The sequence below is a fragment of the Blastomyces gilchristii genome (genome assembly GCF_000003855.2).
Source record: "Blastomyces gilchristii SLH14081 genomic scaffold supercont1.19, whole genome shotgun sequence".
Classification (NCBI taxonomy): domain Eukaryota; kingdom Fungi; phylum Ascomycota; class Eurotiomycetes; order Onygenales; family Ajellomycetaceae; genus Blastomyces; species Blastomyces gilchristii.
This window is the reverse complement of record NW_003101664.1, coordinates 1,014,664-1,027,506: the sequence shown is the minus strand read 5'-3', so window position 1 is coordinate 1,027,506 and position 12,843 is coordinate 1,014,664. Positions and strand designations below refer to the sequence as shown.

Sequence of the window (12,843 nt, the reverse complement as noted above, 5' to 3'; positions counted from 1 at the left end):
GGGACCTCCCCTGGACCTCCTACCCAACACCCTCCTCCGGCGCACATGCTCTAATATCAACCTCCACCCCCGTAATCCCCAGCCCCGGGTGTGCCAGCGGGATAATATCCGCCGTCCGCTTCGCAGCCATGATCCCCGCGACGCGCGCGACGGAGAGCACGTCGCCTTTCTTCGTATAGCCCTCCGCCGTGGTGAGGAGGGAGTACGGCTTTGGATTGGAGAAGGTGACGCGGCACATGGCTGTGGCAACGCGGGTGGTTTCGGCTTTGTGGGAGATGGAGGTCATGTGGACGGTTTGGGACGGGGTGAGGTGCGGGAGGGAAGGGTCGGAGGCTGTGGGGAGGTCGGGGATGGGGGGTTTGGTTGGGGAAGGGGGATTTGGTTTTTGAGGGCTTTTGGTCGAGAAGAGGTGGACGGGGGTCCGAGGGAGAGGAGCGCTCTGGAGGAAATGTGTGGGAATTGTAGACCAGGGCGTTTTCCTGGGGTGCATCTGCGCATTGCCATTTGTGTGTATAGCTCCTAGGGACCGCTGGGAAGCTTCATTGACTGGAATACCATGTTCATCTGAAAGAAAAAAAGGGTTTCTATTAGCGCTATCGAGTGAATTCATGAATGACACAAGTGGGAACAATTCAAGACCTAGTACACAGGAACAGACATTTCTCCCTTATATGAGTAGAACATGACCATGGTATCAAATATGTCCAAAAAGCAAGCGCCAAACACAATGCAGTTTCGTCACATAAATATCATATCTATACGACGGAATCTTGGTATCCAAAAAAAAAAAAAAAAAAAAAAAAAAAAAAAAAAAAAAAAGAAGAAGAAGAAGAAGAAGAAGAAGAAGAAGAAGAAGAAGAAGAAGAAGAAGAAGAGGAAACGCCCGGAAACAAAAGACAAACGTCCATGCGACGGAGCAGTGTATCAAAAGCAAGCCTACCCACCAATCAAGATCATGGGTCGGTTCTTCATATTCTTCAACTCTCCCATACCAGCATGTTTCGCTTTCTTGCGCTTGACAGCCATGCCGATGATATCAAGCAGTTCCCTCTCTCGTTCGTTCACGAGACCCTCATGTTCAGCCTGGCCGGCTCTTCTGGCAGATTCCAACAGGCCGAGCGCCTCCATCGCTGCCTCGTCGATTGGTTCTCCATTATTCCCTTTGCGAATCATATCTCGCAACGACACCTCCGCATTCCCGAACAAGCATACTTTGAGGTTCCCGTCGCTTGTGATGCGCAGACGATTACATGTTCCGCAAAAGTTATGCGTCATGCTTGTAATGAATCCTACGCGACCTTCGAACCCGGGCACGCGATATGTCTTGCTCGTATCATTCTTGTGGTCGGCGACTTTCTCCAGGTTGGGGTACTTCTCTCGAATGATCGCGAGCATTTCCTTGTAGGGTAGCATTTTCCCCTGACTCCACTTATTCCCGTCGAACGGCATGTACTCGATGAATCTGACTTCAAGCGGCTTGTCTCGCCCAAGTTCAACGAAGGGGAGGATCTCCCTATCATTCAATCCGCGCATGACCACAGCGTTGATCTTCAGTTTTATGCCCGCTCCTTGCTTGTTCATTTCAAGGATACGGTTGATACTCTTCATCACGGCTTCGAACCCTTTCCGTCGGGTCATGAGCTGGAACTGGAACGGGTCTAACGTGTCCAGACTTAGGTTGATGCCCGTCAACCCAGCCTCTGCCATGCTATCTAGTTTTCGATGTAGCGAAATACCATTAGTGGTCAAACACAATTCGCGCAGCCCGTCACGGCGTAGGTTCCCTATTTGCTGCATCATAGGTATGATATCCTTCCGGACGGTCGGCTCACCGCCGGTCAAACGTATTTTAGTGACGCCCTGGGAGACGAAGAGGGAGGATAGGTAGACGATTTCCGGAGTTGTGAGGATCTTGGCGGCCGGCGAGAGCTCAACTCCCTCCTCGGGCATGCAATAGAGACATCGCAGGTTGCAGCGCTCCGTAACGCTGATACGGAGGTAGTCATGCTGCCTGTTGAAGGTGTCTGTCAAGAAATCGGAGAAGGGCTTCGCCTTCTTCAAGGCCGATGACCGCGGGGAGCGAGAGGGGGGAATCTGGTACGGGGTATATGGCAAGGGTGAGAGCGATGGCGATGGCGATGGCGATGGTGAGGGTGAGGGAGACGGAGACGCTGACAATGACGGCAGTGTATGTACAGGTTCACTGTTCTTCGTCGTACCAGGGGCTGCAACAGTACCGTGGCATCGTCGCCGGCGCCGAAAGTGGGACACGCAGCGCGGGGCGGAGAAGAGACCCCGCATACTGGCTGACGGAGACAGCAGCAGTGGAAGAGAGCGTCTCTGGAGTAACTCAGCCATGGTGGTATGCTATATTATCAGCATCCGGCTCATTGTGGCAGGTCGCAGCAGCGAGGACACAAGCAGGCGGAGGTTTATATATAGCTAACTATTATGGAGTGAGTGGTGAGTTGTACATGTATTTGTATTTGTCAAAGAGTCCCAAGTCCGCAGAGGCGTTCCCCGCGCGGAGACGGCCGGTGTTGGGGCTTAGTCAGACAGCTGGTCAGCCGCATTATTAACTAACTATTAACTTTCATTTATACTGCGTATAGTTAGTTACTCTGTCGTGATAAATATATATTGACAAGGACACGTTGGAGACAGGAGAATGATGGAATTACCTATACTACTAATATTCCTATGTTCATGCTATTTGTGTATCGGAATGGCCATCCTGATCCGCCTTTGTCCATGCAGCCCGCCCTGTAGCCGGCTCTCACAGCCCGTTTGTGCTACCGGTCTCCAGGTTGGTCATCTCAAGAGTGGGAGAGCCCGATTGGTTAAGCTCCACTACGCTGGAAGAAGAGAAATTATAGCCGGACGGGATATCAATTACATGTGCGGCATCATTCTTCTGTTTCACGCCAATCTCCCCTGGATACACAGCTTCGAAGGCTCGCTTTCATACGAAGATTATGCACCCTAAATCAGGGTTTCTGCGAGCATGCCGGTAGCCGGGAGGTAGTTACTGTACTTCGAATGGTTGCTCGAAACGGGATTCTTTATATCCGAAGCCTAGAACAGAACGCCTCTGCTTCTTCATTGTGATTTTCACCTGCGACTGAATGGTGTTAATATATCACACTTCGAAATTCTTGTCTTATCCTTGTTTATTTAGTGACGGCATAACTACTACTTCATATTGACATTGTAGCTCATTCGAGGGACTACCTACTTACGCGTCTCCTTAAGTTCTGGATCCCCTGCATCCTGACTCTTTTCAAGCCCAGCTCAATCCATTTGTACATTCGTTGTGTAGATATTGCCACTCGCAACGCTGAAGATTCAACACCACCCTTACGAATTAGGCGGAGTGGTCGTCTGAAAGCCGCTCGGACATTCTCATTCCACCGTTCATATTCCTCTCTCACGGAAGTGATGGAAAATAGGCTCGGAAAGCATACATGGTGCAACAATAATTTGTAAGTATGGTGTAATCCCCCCTAGTACTACGCTGCGTACAATAACCATACCCTTTTTTCTTCATCGCTCCCAACCGGTTCTACGGCGTCACACCCGCGGAATGCATCAGCCCCGCCGCGTCAGCAGGACTTGTCGAGGGGCCACCGAATCGAGCATAATGTCAATGATCTCCTGGTCCATGCGTTTCAGTTCCAAACAAGAAAGCTCCCCAAGTTTCAGGATATTACAAAGCTCCAGTCCCTCGAGGAGATCCATGGATTCGATTGCCCATTCCAATATATTCCGTAATGTCCCCTCGCTCGACTTCAAAATGCTTTGCAAAGCCTTATCTATATTTTTCCATGTGCCCGGTTCGCTTGCCCACATCTGCTCTGGAGTAACAATAGTATCTGGCGATCCGAGGGCATCATTGAGTTCCTGTATAATCTTGTCCAGTGTCGCACACGGCGACGGGACATTTGCATGCTGAGCCACCCAAAGCTCCAGAACACTCCAAGACACATCAAGGAGCTCGTGCCCTTGGAGTTCGAGGATAATTTTCGAGACTGCCTCGAGTCGCAGCAGTTCATCGCCCAAGAGCAACTGGAGCGACTCGGCCACCATAGCTCCATAGTGTGGACAGGGACCAATCATCAGCTCGGGCTCGTCAGGAGAGTCTTGAAATCTCTCGCTGTATTCAGGAAAATCCTCTCGTCCTTCGCGGACGTCCTGCTTGGACGACCCAGCGGACAAAGAGTTGCCATCATTTGAAAGTGCACTGTTGGGTTGGTGGGGACGATCATTCTCCGATCTTTCGGTCAATGGGTTTAAATCCTTTTCAATGGTCCCAGCGCCTTGTTTGCTGCGAGAATCTGAGTTCACGGCGGTGCCAGAGTTTCCGATGGCCGATGTCGTCCGCGATGACTTTTCTAGGTTGGCCGCCTGAGGTCCCCCCGCGGGGTTTTCTCGACTCTCCTTGTCGGTATCACCTTCGGTTACATTGCTTACATGGGAACTTTTGCCCTTTCCAGTTGATTGAATACCAACGGCGGTCTGCACACTTTTATCCAAATCTAATGAGTTGATCCGCTCACTCAATATCTCCAACGCCACAGCTGATTCTGGTACTGAATCAAGCCCCAAACTATGAGCATTTCCCAATGTGTTATGCGTGGTGCATTCTTCCGTCGTTATTATCGTATCAGTGGCGGGATCCGCGCGCGATGCCCGCTGCATGTCATTTCCCTGTTTCTGTTCGGATCCGCGAGTTTCGTCATACTTGACTTTCGGTAATCTCACCACCGGTTTGCGCCCACGTCGTTCGTCTTTTGTAGAGCCTCCAGCTGTATTTGCAATGAGATTTGCAGGCGGGGATTTTCCAGGTCCAGGGTCTTGGTCATTTCCTTTGGGTGCAGATAGGTGTTGCTCGCCAGATGTGAATATCGAGGTACATGATGCAGGATCCGGGTTATTTGCTTTTGAGCTTGACGGGCGTTGAGCACCAAATACAAACATTGGTTCTGCGGGTTTAGGCTGTGTGCTCTTGACTGAAGGTTCAAAAGAGTTGATCCTGGACGATAATATCGTGGGTTTTGGGGAATAGCCAGGGAAAAAAAGCGCTGGATTACATTGCCGTATTTGGCTGATATAGCCTGAAATCTTCGGTTTCCATACTCGGGATGACCAAAGCAACATATTTTCCACTATAACGCAAGTCTCAAGTACACCCCGGTCTTGACTCAGGCTGTGCTGCCAGATACATACCATTCTCTAGGGAAAATAAAATGAAACAAAGTCAATGGAAGCCAAAGACACAATCCGTACGAGTGAAAGGGGGTGTACTGCTTACATGGACATGACAAAGATTGTCCTTTATTTCGGAATAAGCCAGCCAAACTCTGATCTCCGATCCAACACATGTAAATGCAACTACGGGAGGAATAGAATCGTAGCTGCCTGTAGCAAACTTAGAGAGCTCTTCATTAAGCCGCAGAGCAACTAATGCCGCATTCGCTGCATGTGCGTAGTTTTCCTCGAATGGGAAAAGACCACGGCACTGCTCAACCACCGCCCAGGGGAAGCAGATGAACTTGTCCGGAGAGAGAAAGGTGAACTTGTCCTTCGTCCATCCATGAAGGCTGCCAACTGGAGAGGATATCAGGCCCGCAGAGCGTAGGTCCCCAAGTACCTCAAACGAAAAATTCGTCACAGGCTCTGCTGATCGAAGAGCGATGGGGACATCTCTAATAATTGGGTATCCATAGGTAAAATTTGGTTTTGGGCATTTCTCCGCATATTTCTTCGTGTCATCCCAAAGAATATTCTTCTCTCTAGACCGAACAAAAGGATTAACGCCACCTTTAAAGAGAGGGTAGGAAGGAATGGTACCTACAGAGAAAATTGATCAAACAACGCCCTTTTTGTTCAGTCATTAGATGGATGAAAGGACTACTTCAAGTTGTGGGAAGGGGCTTACTGTTGGTCCCTGCCACTTGGGAAACGGCTTTTATACTCTTTGAATATCTCCTCCAGAAGGCTTTGCCATTTATAATCCGGAGTATATGGAGGAGCTAGATCCCTAGCTCTCTTGGATAGGCCGGCACAGTGATCTATCCTCCGCCGCCCATCCTCAGTCATGGAAAGGAGCGGGGCGGGGTTATGCTGTATAGGCGGGGCCGGAAATCTCCCCGGAGTGAAAGGTTTACTGCGGTCGGGCCCCAAAGAACTAAAGTCTAAGAGGGCTTGTCTGTAAGACTCAACGTGAGCTGGCAGGGAAAGCGACACATCTCCATTTGCGTCCTCTGAGAAAACGCCTTCAAAGTAAACCATTCCATCTCTTTCCAGTTCTGCTCGACTAATAAGGGGTTTGTCGGGTGGCATTCTGCGGACTCTGTAACACTATCACAATGGTCAGAGAGGATGAATTTGGCTAGATTGAATTCAGGTTCCCAGAGTTACAAAGGATAACTCAAGATAGTTTCAAAGGGCGAGTGAGTCTTCTGATGCTGTAGGTAATGCTCAAATTATATGTGAAATGGGCGGAGAGGAGAGGAGAGGGGTGCGGAGAACCTTAGCTCTTATTCAAAATGCGAGCCCCGCCATGCCCAATGTGTCTGCTGGGTAAATCCCGGTGAAGTTCATTTTAAAACCTCCGACTGTTCGAGGTTGGAGGCGCATCAGTGAGGGCGGCTACTGCTCGATCTTGATAGGTTGTTGGACGATAGCGCACCGGTCTGGCATTCTAACGACATGACAGGGTTCATATCCTCTAAAATAATATACGACATAAGCGTAGCCCACCTTCGTGAATGCTCCAAGGTACCCCAATTGAGTTCGGTTGAGAAATCGGGGTTGGAATATTCGCTTGAGTGAGCAGGAGCTTTAATATCCACCAAACCCGGGCCCTGTAGGCACTACGCGGAAGGTAGCCACATAATTCATTATTTAGGCGAATTAATGTCAGGAGAAGAACAGAAAAGAGGGGAGCTGTGATAAATGTCCTGCTTCAAACAATCAATTCAACCAGAACGATTGGGTATTGTTTTGATTCATTCATCTTGAAACCAAGGTTGCTTGAGAGCATCTTTGGCCTTAATCCTTATTTAGATCAAAACTTGTCATTGATAGCCCTAAAGGACTTGTCAATGTCCTGCCACATGGAGATGCGATTTTTAGGGTCATCAGTTGTGAATTCGTCAGCCACTGATGTTATATTTAAGATCGCGCCATGAGGCCGACGAGGACTGGCCCGCCCCCATGGTGAGAAAGCAGGCGATTCACAGCAGTTCTTTCCTTCCGTATCAATACGGAAAATAATCCTCCGAAGCGTTGTAAAAATGCAATTTGAAAAAAAGGACGATGTCATTGAAATATCACGTTTCCGAAAGACAGGGTTTGGGCATACTTACGACAAGGCTGAAGGGAAAAATGACCAAAGGGATATTGATACGGGCAGCAGCATAGGAGGTATATGCAGGATAATAGGGGGTTCTGCTCTGTGTTGAAGGAGTGGATAGAATCCCGGTTTGACCAGCCAGCTTCGTGCCCAGCTTCAAGGCTTTCTCAGGAATATCAGTAGAAGCCGTTGGAATTGGCCCTAATTGTGTTGGTTGACATTCTTGTAATTGGCAGTTTGTTGGTGGATATGATCCGCAGGATTGGAATTGAAATACGCGGAAGCGCACAGTTCGAGCACGACTTCAAGTATTCAATAGAGAATATAATATCCATCGTCTAGAAATCATGGCATCTGAGTGCGAAGGAAGAGGGAGTCTCGATGATATTGTAACACTGAGCATGTAAAGAAGCGGAGTAAATTCCAATGTTGGTTCATATATTAACGACCCCGCCCAGCACACGATTTCAAGTCTGGACAGATTGCTTCGCAAAGGGATTCCTAAGGAGATTCCTAATTCCGCTAGCTAGCATTAAATTCAATTAATTAGTCAAAATCAAGCGTAGCTTAGAGGTGGCCTGCCGTGCTTGTGCTAGATTTTAGAATTTATATGTCTCTGCTCTCTGATTATTAAGAAAACAAACCTTGGCAAGATCTGAGAAAGCTATATTGTTACGTTACCATGAAGAATATAAAATCGATTGGAAAAAGGTACAACAAGGTTTATCGTAAAACATGAATGCCTTTCATTTATACTACTAATAGCTAATATTTAGTTAAACGTTGTGGTAATAGCCAAGCTTGAGTTTTTACCCGCAATGTCAACCAGGAGTCAAATAAAACAATTAAGTATATTCTCGCCAACATCCTCCAATATATATACCTCAGCAGGAGTTCGCAACAGCTGCTAATAAAGAACAGGTAGCGCATCTGTTATTCCGTCTGAGTATTGCCGATACATATGCGCTCTTGCCAGTACCAATAAACTATCCATAATTTGCGCTCTAGAAGGCCAGAGCACCATTCGAACCATCACTCTAAGTGAGAGCATTGCGGGCCGCGTCAAGGCTCTTCGATGGTCAAAACCACCCAGGCCCTTAATTGCCGAGCCCGATGCATTTACACCAGATAGCCAGCGCATTCTCTGCGCCAGCGGACACCGTATTTCCGTCTGGGACCTGCATGATGAGAACTGGTCTGCACAAATCGAAGCTGGCGACGCGCTCCATTTCACACATGTGGATTTTGCAGCAACGCATGATGAAGTGATCGCCTTTTCGGAATTCAACGCCCACCTAACCGTATTCTCTTTAGCGACGGGTGGGCAGAATGTGATAAAGTCACCCAAATTTTCCAATGCGGCTGGTTATGGCTTTCGTCCGGTGACAGGCCACCTTGCGCTGCTACTGAAACTTGATGCGAATGACACATTAACTATCCATGAGCCGGAAACCTATGAAGTTATCACCACCGTGACTCTTAACACGGTTGATGCTCAGGGCTTAAAATGGAGCCCGAATGGTGCGTGGCTTGCTGTCTGGGACTCTGCGAGCATGGTGCCGAGGGTAGAGATATACACGGCCGATGGGCAGCATTATAGGACCTATAGTGAGGGAACCAACGATTTAAATCTAGGAGTTAAAACGATAGAATGGAGCCCAGATTCACAACTTATGGCTGTTGGGAAACACGATGGAACTGTTGCTCTGCTGAACTGCAAGACAGTGAGTTTCCTATCTTCCGCTAATTACGCCAGGTATATGTGTCACTAAAGCTAACTTCAACTCCCTAGTTTTCTTTGCTTTCAGTTCTCAATGACCCTCTCTCATTCGGGTCAATAGGCCGCGACATCTACGTGGAGCAACAGTCCAGCGTCACGAACGGGACTGAATATGTCCTCGCCCCCAAATCAACTGTTTTCCCGTATACCTTCAGCAACGCCAGTGGTGGGGCCCGCGCAGTATCCTCCCTCACGTTCAACCAAACCGGTGATATGTTAGCAACAATAGACCATAGCCTCCCACATATCGTGTGGATGTGGTCAATGAAAAATAGCCAAACCCCGAGACTGATTGGCGGGTTGATACAAAAATCCAGCATCCGACAATTACTCTGGTGTCCCAAATTCCCGCAGCTTCTGATGACCATCAACGAAGATGATATACCCACAGCGCACCAATGGATATGCAATCATCGACCAAGGATCGCTCGAATCCCTCTTGCGGATGGGGGGAAGTACTCCGCCTCTTGGGTCAGGGCGGATACTGACCAGAGTGGTTTAATCTGGTATGGATGGCAGACTGGGTACACGTTTGGTTATGTCACCGGCAACGGCACGGAGACTAGCTTTACTCAGGTTCTAAATGTTGAAGACGAGCATCCCGCTTTGACTATGGATGACTTCCCCGTTACAGGAGCATGATAGCATGGTCTACGCCCTCCGTCTCCCTTTTATCTTCTTCCCACAAGAAGACAATTAGATGGCTTTTCTTTATTTATGAAATATCTTCTATGACTACGCAAATGTTACCGGGCTTGTTCTAAAAGGATTTAACTGGTACTGTTTTCCAGACAAAAGATATATTGTGGCATTCAAAAATTATATAGAGTTGAAGCTTGGAAGGTCCAAACTTTCCTTTTCCGGTAAAGGGATAAAACTTCAATCTAGCCCGATTCGGCCAAACGAGGGCTTAGGGCTAAATGGTAACTAGCTTAGTCATACCCCACTCGCAATTTCGCACCTTCTTTGGGCCGCGACTTGACGACTTCAAACTTCTTCTCGACCGCTGTTGAACACCTCGTCGTCGACAACCACCGCACATACCACCCAACATGGTTAGTTACAGCTGCCTGCTCTCCCTTTCTATGTTTCCAGTGGTAGATGAGAAGCCCAGCGCAAGGATGATGTGGGATGAAAAGATCCGGGACAAGCGAGAGAAGATTTACTGACGGGTTAATGATTGCGATTGCGATAGGCACCCGCAGCAACCTCCGGCGGCAAGAAGCAGAAGAAGAAGTGGTCCAAGGGCAAAGGTACGGAAGAAAATCACCCATAAGAGAGAGGAGGCTGTGATGCTAGGATTTGAGAGGGGAAGGGGGGGGGGGTTGTTTCTTGGAGAGGGGGATATTCGGATATCTTGCTTGGACATAACTAGGGCACACTCCTCCCCTGGATTCAAGCGCGAGAAAGGAGGGCAGAGAGGACAAATGGAAACTGACAATAAGATTTTCAAACAATACAGTCAAGGACAAGTCCAACCACGCCGTTGTCCTCGACAAGGCCACCTCCGAGAAGCTCTACAAGGATGTGCAATCCTACCGTCTCATCACCGTCGCCACCCTCGTCGATAGACTGAAGATCAACGGCAGCTTGGCCCGGGAGGCCCTCGCCGATCTGGAGGAGAAGGGTCAGATCAAGAAGGTTGTTGGTCACTCGAAGATGAACATCTACAGTATGTCGAATACCCCGTTTTTATATCTTCCGTCGTTTCTTTGGACGGACCAGATTTATCAGCGATGTTTCATATACCGTTTCCCACCTATTGTCCCAGTATTCTAACAACCCGTCCCTCCAGCCCGCGCCGTTACCGCAGCCGAGTAAACGAAATTTTCCGAACCATTTTCCGAACCATTTTCCGTTTCCTCTTCTTAACCCCGGGTTTTCGCGTTCGTCAAAGCGGTGTTCTTGATTTCATTGTTGTTGTCTTATTTTTTCCTTCCATGTTTATCTCGTCAGTCATGAGTGTATGGATATAAAAAAGAAATTAAAAAATATCTGCACTGCAGAGACAAGGATCTAAGATTCCACAGTATTCAAAATTGGTCAAGGTTTCCAATTGTGAATGGATAAAGTAACTGGATCTTCAGATAACCTGAGTAGAGGATCTATCGACCGTTACCAACACAAACAAACGTCGCATTTCCAGTCGAATTGATGTCCATGCTAGGTGCCTATATGGAAACTTTCTTAGGATCACGGGGGCTCCAAGAGTTGTACGGACTGGATGTAACATACCATTTAACATACTTGTTTGATGCTCTCTCATTTTACTTGTTGTACTCTGCACGAACGCTCTCACAAACCATGTACAGTAGATGGTAAACAAGGTACCTCCCTAACAGCTACAGTTAAAGTACAGGCCTTCCTAGCATGTTTCGCAATAGATAAATATCACCCATCTCAAAACCCACCAAAATCCACTAGATTTAATATCCCATCTATATATTCATCTCTTATTCCCACATCCCAAAAAAAAAAAAAGAAAAAAGAGAAAATAATCAGAAATGTTAAACCCCAACCAACAACACCCTAGCCCTCCCCACCATTAAGCCGCGACCTTAACGGCCTACTCTTCCGCGCCGCCTCACACAACTCCCTCTCCGGGCCCCCCATCAACCCCTCAACCCCAACCACCCTCCCAACCTCAAAATACTTCTCATGATTAGCAAAAAACTCCCTCCAATGCTCCACCTGCTTCCGCACACTCTCCCTCGCCTCCCTCCACTCCCGTTCGCGCCGCACCTTCTTCGCCGCAGCGCTCATGGCCCGCTCGGCCGCGCCACCATCGTCGTCTTCGACGGGGATGTACATGAGCTCCACGCCGCGGAGGTCGGGCGTGCGGTCCTCGGCGAAGCAGCCGGTGACGTAGGCGCGCGTGGCGTCGACGCCGGCAAGGGTGTTGTAGCCGCCACCCTTGCCGTAGATGCGCGGGTTGGCGGAGACGTCGAAGATGGTGCGGTTGATGGCGATGTAGATGGGGAGGGAAGGGTCGGTGCCGTTGTAGAGGGCGAGTTGGGCGGGGGTGAGGAGTATGGGGCCGCGCTGGATGGGATTAATTAATTAGATTTTGGCATAGGTTAGAGAAGAAAAGGGTGCTGCATGTATCTAGTAGGATTTTTTAAGAAGGAAGGGGGTTTCGTACGAGATAGCTCTTCAGGACAGGCCAGCGGAGAATCTTAAGTTTATACCCCCACAGGACAGAGTCGGTGGTGACATAGTATGAGAGCGCGGAGGAGGTGAGGAAGAGTAGGAAGATGACACGGAGGATATCGAGGGGGCTGATTGCCCAGCTGTGTCTGGGCTGTTCCGTTTGCTTTGAACTGGTACTACTGCTAGGTGTCTTCTCGTCGCCCAGTGAGGAGGTAGAGGCGTAATCTAGCTCATCACTTTCATCCGTGTCCGTTCTATCCTTCGTTGAGCGGGAGGGGCCTTTGCCAGGCCGCTGGCGGAGGTCGGACATTTTTTTTGTTTTTTTTTTTGTTTGTTTTTAAACTTCACTCTGTGGTAGAGCACAGGACAACGTTGGAAAGCTGTTGAGCTCGGCGAGCTATCTTTACTGCTCCAATATGCAATCTCTCGCGCCCTGCGAACGATGCCCGATATGTAGGCAGGCTATTTGCTGGGATATGTTGGGAGTTAGTTGTAAACAACTTGCATTGTTATCAATGTTAAGTGGTCGTCTTTATTAACTATTGGAAAAACATAA

The 12,843-nt window shown here is 48.7% G+C and overlaps 5 protein-coding genes across 5 annotated transcripts; 2 read left to right on the top strand and 3 right to left on the bottom strand.

Moving 5' to 3' along the window:
• Window positions 1-19: 19 nt before the first annotated feature.
• Window positions 20-2,358, bottom strand: BDBG_07593 (molybdopterin cofactor biosynthetic protein; the record flags this gene model as incomplete). The annotated part of the gene is made up of 2 exons (XM_002622145.1): window positions 20-564; window positions 945-2,358. 2 exons carry the CDS (start codon window positions 2,356-2,358, stop codon window positions 20-22), a joined length of 1,959 nt encoding a protein of 652 aa, XP_002622191.1.
• Window positions 2,359-3,535: 1,177 nt separating this feature from the next.
• Window positions 3,536-6,453, bottom strand: BDBG_07592 (uncharacterized protein). The gene is made up of 4 exons (XM_031723166.1): window positions 5,939-6,453; window positions 5,855-5,878; window positions 5,312-5,792; window positions 3,536-5,232 (listed from the first exon to the last, which is right to left on the bottom strand). Exons 1-4 carry the CDS (start codon window positions 6,340-6,342, stop codon window positions 3,589-3,591), a joined length of 2,553 nt encoding a protein of 850 aa, XP_031580268.1. The 5' UTR covers window positions 6,343-6,453; the 3' UTR covers window positions 3,536-3,588.
• A 1,722-nt stretch (window positions 6,454-8,175) lies between these two features.
• Window positions 8,176-9,779, top strand: BDBG_07591 (uncharacterized protein; the record flags this gene model as incomplete). Its single annotated transcript, XM_031723165.1, has 3 exons — window positions 8,176-8,206; window positions 8,279-9,081; window positions 9,150-9,779. The coding sequence occupies 3 exons, from the start codon at window positions 8,176-8,178 to the stop codon at window positions 9,777-9,779; spliced, it is 1,464 nt and encodes a 487-aa protein (XP_031580267.1).
• Window positions 9,780-10,189: 410 nt separating this feature from the next.
• BDBG_07590 (40S ribosomal protein S25) lies at window positions 10,190-10,958 on the top strand (the record flags this gene model as incomplete). The annotated part of the gene is made up of 4 exons (XM_002622142.2): window positions 10,190-10,192; window positions 10,333-10,390; window positions 10,600-10,809; window positions 10,933-10,958. The coding sequence occupies 4 exons, from the start codon at window positions 10,190-10,192 to the stop codon at window positions 10,956-10,958; spliced, it is 297 nt and encodes a 98-aa protein (XP_002622188.1).
• A 697-nt stretch (window positions 10,959-11,655) lies between these two features.
• On the bottom strand, window positions 11,656-12,840 carry BDBG_07589 (heme/steroid binding domain-containing protein). The gene is made up of 2 exons (XM_002622141.2): window positions 12,280-12,840; window positions 11,656-12,179 (listed from the first exon to the last, which is right to left on the bottom strand). Exons 1-2 carry the CDS (start codon window positions 12,595-12,597, stop codon window positions 11,667-11,669), a joined length of 831 nt encoding a protein of 276 aa, XP_002622187.1. The 5' UTR covers window positions 12,598-12,840; the 3' UTR covers window positions 11,656-11,666.
• Between the last annotated feature and the right edge of the window lie 3 nt (window positions 12,841-12,843).

Bases quoted from the DNA above. Each gene is read 5' to 3' on its own strand.
- BDBG_07589 (XM_002622141.2), bottom strand. From the start codon at position 12,597: ATGTCCGACCTCCGCCAGCGGCCTGGCAAAGGCCCCTCCCGCTCAACG. The intron at 12,180-12,279 runs GTACGAAACCCC...AATCCCATCCAG, and splicing joins CTGTCCTGAAGAGCTATCTC to CGCGGCCCCATACTCCTCAC.
- BDBG_07592 (XM_031723166.1), bottom strand. From the start codon at position 6,342: ATGCCACCCGACAAACCCCTTATTAGTCGAGCAGAACTGGAAAGAGAT. The intron at 5,793-5,854 runs GTAGGTACCATT...TGTTCGGTCTAG, and splicing joins TTGTTTGATCAATTTTCTCT to AGAGAAGAATATTCTTTGGG. The intron at 5,233-5,311 runs GTAAGCAGTACA...TATTTTCCCTAG, and splicing joins ACAATCTTTGTCATGTCCAT to AGAATGGTATGTATCTGGCA.